The 12,224-nt window shown below is 37.3% G+C and overlaps 1 protein-coding gene across 1 annotated transcript; it reads left to right on the forward strand.

Moving 5' to 3' along the window:
- The first annotated feature begins 892 nt into the window (after positions 1–892).
- Positions 893–5,914, forward strand: LOC121758910 (gamma aminobutyrate transaminase 1, mitochondrial-like). Its single transcript, XM_042154349.1, has 18 exons — positions 893–1,223; positions 2,263–2,396; positions 2,514–2,598; positions 2,684–2,756; positions 3,173–3,270; positions 3,351–3,443; positions 3,536–3,609; positions 3,691–3,729; positions 3,821–3,909; positions 3,988–4,064; positions 4,150–4,224; positions 4,324–4,455; positions 4,538–4,625; positions 4,704–4,782; positions 5,041–5,131; positions 5,217–5,295; positions 5,397–5,512; positions 5,701–5,914. The coding sequence occupies exons 1-18, from the start codon at positions 1,179–1,181 to the stop codon at positions 5,773–5,775; spliced, it is 1,542 nt and encodes a 513-aa protein (XP_042010283.1). The 5' UTR covers positions 893–1,178; the 3' UTR covers positions 5,776–5,914.
- Positions 5,915–12,224: the final 6,310 nt, after the last annotated feature.

Below are 12,224 nucleotides of genomic sequence, written 5' to 3' on the forward strand. Positions count from 1 at the left end.
GTTAGTGATATATGGGTCCTATTTTTATAATAAAATGTGAGTATTAATGAGTTAATGGAATATGAGGTCCACTATTAAAAATGGTAAAAGGTGAAATAGGATAAATTTTGTGGAACAGGCAGAAATAGAAAAATGGGACGAACTTTCAAGGACGGAGGGAGTAGTAAAATAGAAGTGAAAAAAGTAAAATTTTTAAATAGAAGAGATTGAAAAATACTCAATTAACTTGGAAAATTTATCTCTAACTTAAAAATGGAGAAGAGTAAAAATACCTCATTTTTTAATGGGCATGTCTTATGACCAAATAATAGTAGATCTCTTACACTTTTTTCGAGCACCAATACTTTCGAGCCCAAATGGCAAATGCTTATATCTTGATACTCCCTCCGTCCCGGATACGGGTTTTAAGAAATGTAATGAAAAATGAGTTAAAAAATTTAGTGGAATGTGAGTCCTACTTTTATATATTAGTTTATAATAAAATGTGAGTAGAAATGAGTTAGTGGAATCTAGACTCAAATGAGACAAATCATGTGGGACGGACCCGAAATAAAAAAATAGGACAAATGATCTGGGATACTGAGGGACTAGATAGTATAGTAAAGTATAGTATAGTATAGTATAGTATACAAAATAAGGTGGCCAAATTTGACTTATCTTCTCTCAGCAAAACCAAATGATTACTCCATAGTTTGATGTAGATTGTTTAAATCTAATAACCCCCCACATTAATCAATCATCTACAAATCATTAATCAATCATCAACAAGTCATATCCCAGGGATAAATAGTTATTACTACATTCTATCTAAAATTATTTACATACTTTTATTTTGAAAAACAAACATATAATTCTGTTACTGTACTATTTCTCTTTTAAAAGCGATATGATTGAGCAAATTTGTTGATTTTTTTGGGTAATTTATTCTATTCTAATGGATAAGTATATCTAGGAGGAAAGCAAGATCAAATTCTCCCCGATTTACGACTTGACGGCATTGTGATGTGGTCCATGTGGAGCTGAGTCATTGCTCTCTATATGTGTATATCAAGTCAATCTCTCTCAACACACATGCTTGTGCTCCCAATCCTCTCTCACTTTTCTCTGCATGCTTCTTTTCCCCAGCGCTCAACAAACATTCACAAGCTCAGATTAATTTTTCCTAAAAAGATCGAGAGATGATGTATCGCCTCCTTCAATCAGCTCTCAGAAACGCCACCCAGGTTTTAATCCCACTTCAACAATTTCTTTTGGTGAATGTGTTTTTTTAGTTTAGATGTGTAACTGATAGCCCTTTGAATTCTGTTTCTTGCTTCTCCATGGATACAAATTCGTAGTTTAAGGATTCTACTTCAATTTGATTTTTCGCTAATTAGGGTGCCAAAATATCTTAATCTTGGGGTGGGTGGGGAGGGGGGGGGGGGTGAGAATAATTATTGGTGGATCAAAATTCAGTCTTTTTTACTTTCTTGATTATTTTGGTCGATTCCTTAAAGTTGGGATGCAGTAAAAAGTGGTGAATAGTTTTGACACTCTTGTTTCTTTGAAAACATTGACCTTTTACTTTTACTAATAAATTTGCTTCTAATTATGTTTTGGGATTGCAGATTCTCTACTGTAGTAGTATTTTGTTTCATGTTGATTTTAGGTGTGTGTATTTGTAGCTCATTCAATGTCTCAATTGATAAAACATTGGTCAAGACTCAAGAAGAAGCAATAAAAAATTCAACTAATAGTACTTGTATATTGACAGTGAGAAACTGAGTTTATGTGGATTGAGTGAAACCCAAAATTTTAGTGTTTGAAGCAGGCGATTCCTCTTTAAAAATTGCTTTTAGTTCATACAGTTTATCTGTTCAATTTTATTTTCGTAACTCTTCGAAGTAGAGTTTGCTGCAGCCTGTAATGTTTCCTACATTTATGCTTTCTGTGTGTAAATGAGAGAAGAGATGCATCTTTTTTTCGATTCTAAGGCCAACGAGTAAAAGCTTGATTGGCTAGGCTCGGTTTACTTTTTGTTTAACGGATTGAGTGAATTGTAAGCCAATTCTCGCGAATGATTTGGTCTCTAATGAGCAATCACAGCAAGCTCGAGTTTGCAATTTGCGTTTCTGAAATCGATGTTTTGTGTGTTTTATTATGATTTTTGACCTACAGAAACTTCAGCTGCACCATAGATTAGGATTTTGGAATTGGACAATGAAAATCTCTGTTTTGACGTCTTCAAACTTGGTTTCTGATGTGTAACCTGCATTGCAACAGGCTGGCTGCAACCTAAAAGATGTTTCAGCATGTAAAATTCTACAGAAAGATTTAGTTCGGGCTTCTACAGCTACGAAATGGTATGGTACAGAGGCATCTGTGCAGAAGGATGTTCCATCAACTGACGAGAAAGAGTATGCACTTTTCTTTTCTTTTTAATCTTTTCTACTTTCTTAGTTTTTCTTTGTTTTTCTGTTTGCACGAATAAGAAATGGCTCCCTATCCATCGAACTAACTCTTGGCGTTCTTAGGTTTAAGGGACATGATATGCTGGCGCCCTTTACGGCTGGATGGCAGTCCACGGACGTGAACCCTCTAGTAATCGCAAAATCAGAGGTATTGTGATTGAAGCTGCTCCCAGCATTTCAATTTCGTTCACTTCATTTCCAAGAATTATGATGATTTTTCTTGTCTGATTTAGGGGTCCTATGTGTATGACATTAACGGAAAAAAGTATCTCGATTCTCTCGCTGGTCTATGGTGCACTGCTCTTGGTATTCACACTCCCTTTAAGAATACTCGACTATATTAACTATTCTGTAGCTGCTTCTCGATTTTTCAGTTCTGGCTATCTGCTTAGCTCAATCACTTTGAATGATTGATTATACTTTCGTCCGAATGTCCTCTGCTTACCTGTCCAAACGTGTTGCACTTCATCGTCAACTAATCTATACTTATATTTGTGCGTGTGCACACATGCCATTTTGGTTGTTGACGAACTGAAAAATACTTAACAAAGTGCCTTAGCATCATACACTTTTTTTTTTAGAGTTCGATGATCTTGATTTTTTTTCTCAATTATTAATCGGTTTGAAATTCATTGTGTTAAGCATCATATACAGCTGGTATAGCTCTTGGACTGTGCAATCTTCGTGTATTTCACTGTATCCATGCTCTGGTGTTCTTGTAGGTGGTAACGAGCCTCGTCTTGTTGAAGCTGCGGCAAAACAACTAAACACCCTGCCGTTTTACCACTCATTTTGGAACCGTACCACAAAACCTTCTTTGGTAAGACAACTTCCACCCTTTCAGGAAGCTGGAATTTAGAAAATCGGGATGCCCTCATTTAAATTTCTCTTTGAATGCAGGATCTAGCAAGTGAACTGCTGGAGATGTTCACAGCCAACAAAATGGCTAAGGCCTTCTTCACGAATAGTGGATCGGAAGCCAATGATACACAGGTTTCGATCTTGGGGCTTGACTTTCATCTCCATCTTTCTGGATGGGAATAATTATAATTTAAAATACTTTTCTGTTTTTCCTTGTCTTATAGGTGAAGTTGGTTTGGTATTACAACAATGCACTCGGCAGACCGAACAAGAAGAAGTTCATTGCTCGATCAAAATCGTAACAATTCATTTCAAACATTGCTATAGTACACTCTCTATAATCTTACTTTTTCCTTCTTTACATCTTCTTTCATGGCAGATACCATGGTTCGACGCTTATATCAGCCAGTCTTTCCGGGTATATCCGTCGCCTTTGATTTTACACAATTATAATCATCATTTATATGCAGTTTTTAATACTAACCAGACAATGTATATGTTTCCAACAGTCTGCCTGCTCTGCACCAGAAATTTGATCTACCAGCTCCGTTTATTTTACATACCGACTGCCCTCATTATTGGCGCTTTCATCAACAAGGTTGTGGAGCATTCCTTTACTAATTATACGTTATTCCCAATTACACGTCTTCTGAAAAAACCAAAAAACGCTTTCTAGGTGAATCGGAGCAGGAGTTCTCGACCAGGTTGGCCAATAATTTGGAAAACCTCATCCTCAAAGAAGGCCCCGACACGGTAACTCATACTTATTAGATACTGATTTTCCATTTCTCCCCTAATTTTACAATGTTTGACTAAAAATTAATCTATATTTTTTCAGATTGCTGCTTTCATAGCTGAACCAGTTATGGGGGCTGGTGGTGTGATACCTCCTCCTGCAACGTACTTCGACAAGGTGAATTTTTCTTTTTACATAATCGTGCCACCATGCATTGTTATAATCGAATTCACAGTAAAGGGCAACGTGTGAACTTTTGTTGTTGCACATTTGCAGGTTCAAGCGGTCTTAAAGAAATACGATATTCTCTTTATTGCTGATGAGGTGATATGCGCATTTGGTAGGATCGGGACAATGTTTGGTAGTGATAAGTATGGCATCAAACCTGATCTCGTCTCTATAGCAAAGGTTCGTGTCACGACAAAAATATGCAAGAACTGTTTGCTAGTTCTGTATTCACTTATTTCTCCTTGCTTTCGATATTGGACAGGCGCTCTCTTCTGCATACATGCCTATCGGAGCTGTTCTTGTCAGCCCCGAAATCTCTGATGTCATATATTCTCAGAGCAATAAACTTGGTTCGTACTAACGTTACTAGATCGTTAGATATTATATTTATAAAATTGAGTGGCATTGACCTGGTTTTGTGTTTGAAGGTTCTTTCTCCCACGGATTTACTTACTCCGGACATCCTGTATCATGTGCCGTTGCACTGGAAGCACTCAAGATCTACAAGTATGTTCTTTACAACGGCGCTCTACATATGAAACAGTAGAATATTTACAACATTTAAAAGTTTGAAAATTTGAGGAAAAATGTTATTTGCAGTAATTAGCCAATCTTTTGAACCCTCAAACGACCAAATGACGACGAATTATCTTTCGTTCTTGCCCTGAAACACACGAAGAACGAATTCGTGAAAATAGATTTAGGCATTGAGGTTTCAATTGTTTACATATACAAATTTTAATGCTATTTGTCAAAATGGTGCAGGGAGAGAAATATAGTTGAGCAAGTAAACAAAATAGCCCCTAAATTTCAAGAAGGTCTGAAAGCATTTTCGGGTAGTCCCATTGTTGGTGAGGTATGATTTCGTGTATCTACTCGATACTTATGTATGTCATGGTCTCCGGTTGCTCATCTCTGATATGACATCCCTTGTCCTGAAGATACGTGGGACGGGATTGATTCTTGGGACGGAATTCACGGATAACAAATCACCTAACGACCTTTTTCCTGCTGAGTGGGGTATGATATCTTGTGTTGTTTTGGTGAACGTTTAAACAAAAACAACGGTGCTGTCTACGCTACATTCCAACGTTCTGACCTACCGTACTCTATAATCTCAGGTGTCGGAGCTTATTTTGGAGCTCAGTGTGAGAAACGGGGCATGTTAGTTCGCGTTTCCGGTGACATTATCATGATGTCTCCTCCCTTTATCATCACTCCTCAAGAAGTTGATGAGGTAAGGCAATGTGACATTCATGTACACTTGATTGAATAGTATCTCTGTCCCTTGAAAAATACACACACACACACTCTTAAAAACCTTGCAATAAGATAATTTGAGCTCTTTATTATCATGCCTTTTTGCATTCATGAAATTTGAGCTCTTTATTTAAGATTTTAATGAACTTTGCTTTATTTTTGCAGCTGATAGAGATATATGGAGAGGCTCTTAAAGCTACAGAAGAAAGAGTGGCAGAGCTCAAGTCTCAGAGGAAATAAATGATTTGATTATAAGAAAATATTGATAATGGTGAAAACTTTGCATGTTTCTATCGAATATGGGATTGAAAATAAAAGGCAAATCTATGTTTATATCATTATATACTCCTCTAATTGCAATTTTCTGTTTTGACTTAAAGAAATCTTTATTAGATTATTTCATTTTATAGATTTTATGTGAAAATTAAACAAAGATTATGGGCTACTTTATATGACATTAAAACATGATATACAATTAGAATTATATTATAATACACTAAAAACCAATTCAATAAGTAACAAGAATTTCAAACAAAACTCACATCCAACAAATATAACAGAGATTAAAAAAGAGTGTCAAATGCAAGCAATAAACTAATCTACAAGTTAGTAAAAATATTAGATGAAGAAAAAGGAATGCAAGCATACAAATTATGAAGATTTGGAATCCTTGTGAGCCTTTCTTCTAGGCTAGCTAGCTCTTCTCTCTCTAGAACTCAAGGAGGACTTGAACTTACCATTCCCTTCATAATCTTTCTGACATTATCAACAAGAGTTAATTATACACTAAATCAGTCAGTGTATGAGAGGAGTGAAAATTCCATGCTCATTCCATACCAAGTGGCATGATTATGTGGTATACCTCACCACTAATTTATTGACAAATGGAAGTAAAAAAGGTCCCACATGCCACATAAATTTAAGTCTAATATAGTAGGTAACGGCGTGGCAATTCTTTCATTTATGGAAGGTAGCATAATCCTAGTATTAGATATGGAATGACTATAGACATGATACTCCAATATCTCCCTTATAATATAAAAATTATAAATTTGATACTTCAGTATCTCTCTTATAATATCCTAGAATTGGCGTAAAATATACTTCAATATAATAGTAATATTTTATAAAAAAAAAGTAATCATACTAGTATACATAACTTTCATGTTATAATTGTTTGATAGTAGTGCTATTTTAGGATTTGATAGTAAGAATATTTGTCTTTATTTTATATTTATATATACAAAAAATTTATAGAAATAAAATTTATGACTATAGCTTAGCATAATAAATTATACAGTTTTCAATTATTAGCAAGTAAAATATTAAGAAATTTTATAAACAAGAAAATCAAAAACTAAAAATAAAATAGTATGATTTCAAATAGAATAACTTGAAGATCACCGAAAAGTATAATCTTATGAAACTTAGTCGGTAACTAGTACATAATATGTCTCCCACTTTCATAAACAAAAGAAATAAAAATACTACTCCTTGTTCAAATTTAAAGTATCATAAAAATCTCTTCAAAAGTATTTCTTCACATTCTAGCAACGATACCTAAAATAAATTTCACCAATCCAAAATACTTTTCTCAACTTGAGATAAAATCAAGGGGGGCAGTCACTCGGAAACATGATTTGAGGTACACTTGGAACACCTTGGTAACTCTACAAAGCAAAAATAATGTATATCTAGTTACAAATGAAGCACATAAGAAAATAAGGTAATATATCATCTTTTGAGTGTGAAATATACCTGAGAGTAAAACCAACATTTTGTGCTCCCTCCGCTTCATTTGTTAGGTAAGAATAAGCTTCTGTGGCTTTAATCCCAGATTCTACCATGGTGTTAAGAATGCCTCCCTTCGTTTCTGTAATTTTTCGACACGATCGAATCAAATGCTTTTGATTATCCTCAACAAAAGGATGATTATGAAAATCATTGAATTCGACCACTTCCCAAACACCTCCTTCGATATGAAATCTAATACGAGCCATACACCCACATCTTTTTAGTGACCTTTCAGTTTTTCTATCATCGGATGGGGCAAATTCTGAGTATCCCTCACAACAACACAAAAACATGCATCCTCGAAGCTCGTTTTTACGATTATAAAATTTCTTACCTTTACGAATACCAAATCCCTTGCTGAAGGCATATGCATTATAGGCCTGATACGCCTCTTCTTCATTCGTAAAAGTCATTCCACGTTTAAATACAAATTCAGTCTCCACAAGACGCACGTAGGAATCAGATGGAATTTCTGTCATAGAAAAAAATATGTATAATTCAATATAAATTCACGCAATTAAAAATACTACTATATGTTAATAAATTCAAATTAAGGATTCACTATCTTATCATTATTCAATCAAAATGAAATTATTAGTAATAGAAGAACGTCAATTGTAAAATCAAGAATGTGTATTTTCAAAAACATATTACAAAATGGATATAATAACATATTCCACTATCTATGTAGTGAAACAACGCATACATACATCATATAAAGATAATGGAGGAAAACTTACCCATGGAATTCAAAAGGGATGGAGAATTGGAGATGATTTCTTCTTTGTTGCGTGATAAGACCGAATGAAAATGCAATACACAGGCCGAATGAAAATGCAATACACATAAAATATTTTTATATTATAAGGGAGATATTGGAGTATTATGTCTATAGTCATTCCATATCTAATACTAGGATTATGCTACCTTCCATAAATGAAAGAATTGCCACGCCGTTACCTTACTATATTGGAGTTAAATTTATGTGGCATGTGGGACCTTTTTTACTTCCATTTGTCAATAAATTAGTGGTGAGGTATACCACATAATCATGCCACTTGGTATGGAATGAGCATGGAATTTTTACTCGTATGAGAGAGAGTATGTGTTTGTGTACCTTAGCTGACTGATTATGAAATTTTCGGTTTTTCCATTTTTAAAAATTTTAAATTATTCAATTTACACAAACAATTGGTCAAATTCTTTTGGTATGGTTGGCTTTGGTGAGATAGATAGAGAGAGATATTAGTAATATTTTTTTAATTAATAGGAAGACAATAGCATACGACTGAGGTAGGTAAATTATGATAATCAAAATTACTATTTTTATTTATTAATATAATTTACTACGACTCTTGATTGACGTTAAAAGAATAAACCAGTACTCAATTTATCGTTTTCTGTTTTAAATAAAAAGTTTTTTTTCATATCATGGTTATGTAGATCTTTTATTAATGTAGATGTTACTAATGTAAAATTATACTCCATTCATCCCGCTTATGACAAGTTTTCCTTTTTAGTTTATCCCAACTAAGATAACACATTTCATTTTTTTTGAAACCTTATCTCTCCAATTAATACACCCAACCATTTTTTCTCACCCTTATTAATATTCATCTTTCTTTCTCTCTTTATTTTAGGTCATCCATAATAGGAATAGAAGCCATAGCCTAGCCACAAACTCCTTCTGCCACATCATCAGCACTAAAAATCCTCCTGCCACATCATCAAAACAAGCAAATAGCTCAGTCATAGCCTAGCCACATCAGAGCATCCACAGTGGTTATAGCCCAGCAATAGCCCAGCCATAGCCTAGCCACAAACTCCTCCTGCCACATCATCAATACTAAAAATCCTCCTCTCACATCAGAAATAGCCCAGCCATAGCCTAGTCATATCATAAATAGCCCAGCCACATCAATAGCCACATCACTAATAACACAATATACGGAATTTAATTTACGAGACATATACGGGAAACATTAATAATAATTTTAAAAAAAAGTACAATAAATTTAAAAAGTACAAAAATTTTTAAAAAGTACATTAATAAAAAAATTACATTCAAAATCGAAAAAGTACATTACTTAAAAAAAATCACTCGCCGGCTCCCTCGCCTCCGTCGTCGCCGTTGCCATAGCCTAGCCATATCATAAATAGCCCAGCCACATCAATAGAAAGAGTACTCGTTAATACAAGTGGTGCGAATGAAAATGAAGTGCAAATCGCGTATATATAGTGTTTCGAAAATTAAAAATCAAAAATAAAAAATCCGCTTGGCTATGCGCTGGGCGATCCGGGCGCTGCAATGGAGCCGAGCGGATCGCCCAGCGCATAGCCCAGCGGTGCGCTAGGCGCCATTGTGGATGCTCTGACTAATAACAATTGTATAAAAATGAAATAATTAACAATCACACAATATACGGAATTTAATTTCCGAGACATATACGGGAAACATTAATAATACTATTAAAATTTTAAAAGTACAATAATTTTAAAAAATTACAATAATTAAAAAAAGTACAATAATTCACTCCTCGTCTCCGTCGTCGTCTCCTCCGTCGCTGTCGCCACCCTCGCCTCCGCCTCCGTCGCCACCGTCGCCGCCGCCTCTACTCCTGCCGGTCTCCCTCCGTGCCGCCTCCAACTCGTCCTGCATGCTCATGAGCAATGCTTGAAGCAAACTCTTCTCCACGGGGTCCACCGCCGCCCGTCATTCGGCCATCGTATTGACCATCTAAGCGCGCGTTTGTTGACGCGCAAAGAATTTGAGATCCGCTGTGGATTGGCCAAGGGGGATGCCGACTGGACCTCCTGGGTACCCCCGGCGACCCCCTTGCCTCCCGTTGAGCCCGCTTGTGCCCAACCGGGCGAGTTCGGCGAGCGAACGAACGAGGGGTCGGGACCTCCTGGGCCGTCTCGGGGAGGTCGTGGGAACCACCGCTGCTGCTGCTGTAATCACCGGTATAGTTCAGTCGTTGCTTCTTCGGCCAGCCAGCGTCGACACCTACTCGGAACTTCTCGAAGTCGTTCAGCACAAGATAGCAGTTCCAGTAGGTGAACTCCTTATACAACCCGGGCTGGGGGAAGGCTTTCTCCGCTATCCTTCTGCAGTCTTCCTCCGTTTGGCCACTGCTCTGCATGCGGAGGGCATTGGCGTACAAACCCGAAAATCGGGAGACGACAGCCCTGATTCGGCCCCACCCCTTCCGGCAATCCTCCCCATTGCGTGGCCTCCCCTCCAGGCAAAATGTCTGATAGGCTGCTGCTATCTTGCCCCACAAGTTGATGATCCTCTGGTTGTTCGAAGCGAGAGGATCATCGCAAACACTGACCCACGCCTTGCACAGCGCGACGTTCTCAGCGTCCGTCCACCTCCTCCGGACCTGGCTATCCTCACCCGGCTGCGATGACTCGCTCTTCTTCTTTGGGGTGCCCCGCACTGCTCCCCGCGGGAACGAGAGTTTCCGGAACACCGAGCATATCAAACCCCAACTCCTCCAAGGAGAAAGTCTCAAATTGCGTGAACTGCGTCTCCGTTGGGGTCAAAGTGTGCGAAGAAGCAGTCGAAAAATCAAAACTGGGGCGATAGACGTTTTCATCCCCCGGCGTCCCCTGCGTCCCCGGTACCCCCCTGTCGGGGGTTGCACCACCGGTACCCACCCCAGGCATCATCTGCATCTCGGGTGCCCACCCCGACATCATATGCACACCGGGTTGCATCCCCGGTACCCCCTGCCACGCCGGCATACTCCCCCCAGCTGCCATCCCAGGTATCATCCCCTGCCAAGGGTACATGTTGTAGTACCCTGACATTGGACCCCATCCACCTCTCACGGGTACCGGGGGGAGTTTGAGACCCGGTCGTCACTAGAGTACCTTCGTTGGTGTTCTCCATTTTTCGGTGTTGATCTTGTACTGAAATTAAGATAGAGAGAGTACTCGTTAAAACAAGTGGTGCGAATGAAAATGACGTGCAAACCGCGTATATATAGTGTTTCGAAAAAAAAATCGTCTAGGCGATGCGCTAGGCGATCCGGACGCTGCAATAGCGCCGAGCGGATCGCCCAGCGCCACGAAATCGCCGAGCGCTAGGCGGTTTTTAATTCCGAAAATGGTTGGGTGGTTGTAATGGACTGTCTAGCGCCGACGTTCGGCTAGGCGGTGCGCTAGGCGCCATTGCGGATGACCTTAATACTTACACTCACTTTTTCTCTCTCCAATTAAACACTTTAACTAATAACTCATAAAATCTCGTGCTAGCCGAAGTGTGTCATCTTAGCCGGGACGGAGGGAGTAAATCGATTGAATCTTGTTAATTTATCTATTGCTTTAAAAAACAATTGTTTTTTATAGAATCGATCAAATTAATCTCCATTTTGGGATTACTACATTTCGTATGTGCTGGAATTTAATTTCAAATAAATATAGGTTTAACATTTGTTTAATTTTTATAATTGCATTAATTGGGAGAAATTGAATAATTAATGTCTTTATCAAGTATTCAAGTGCGACAACACAATGTGTGATCTTGGACGGTTTGGTCGGCCAATTGTGGCCGCCACCAATACAAAATTACTTATATATACTAGTATAAATTATAGTACTATGAAACAATACGTATACTTTAAAGAATTTATGGAAATATGGTCATATATATTGTAATATCATGAGTTATGACAATAAAAAGTATAGTAAGTTAATTAAAATTGAAATAAAACGAAAAGAAACGTAATTTAAAAATTACTAATAAGTATATTGAATTCTTATATACTGCTTATAAATACTACTCCATTAACCTTGTACTAATATACAAGTATACTATACTCATCTTAATTTTCAAAATTTAATGAAAATTAAATTTTATATACTACCAATAACAAAAGAGTGCACGC

The sequence above is a fragment of the Salvia splendens genome, chromosome 12, assembly GCF_004379255.2.
Source record: "Salvia splendens isolate huo1 chromosome 12, SspV2, whole genome shotgun sequence".
NCBI lineage: Eukaryota > Viridiplantae > Streptophyta > Magnoliopsida > Lamiales > Lamiaceae > Salvia > Salvia splendens.

Bases quoted from the DNA above. Each gene is read 5' to 3' on its own strand.
- LOC121758910 (XM_042154349.1), top strand. From the start codon at position 1,179: ATGATGTATCGCCTCCTTCAATCAGCTCTCAGAAACGCCACCCAG. The intron at 4,065-4,149 runs GTAACTCATACT...ATATTTTTTCAG, and splicing joins TCAAAGAAGGCCCCGACACG to ATTGCTGCTTTCATAGCTGA. The intron at 5,132-5,216 runs GTATGATTTCGT...CTTGTCCTGAAG, and splicing joins GTAGTCCCATTGTTGGTGAG to ATACGTGGGACGGGATTGAT.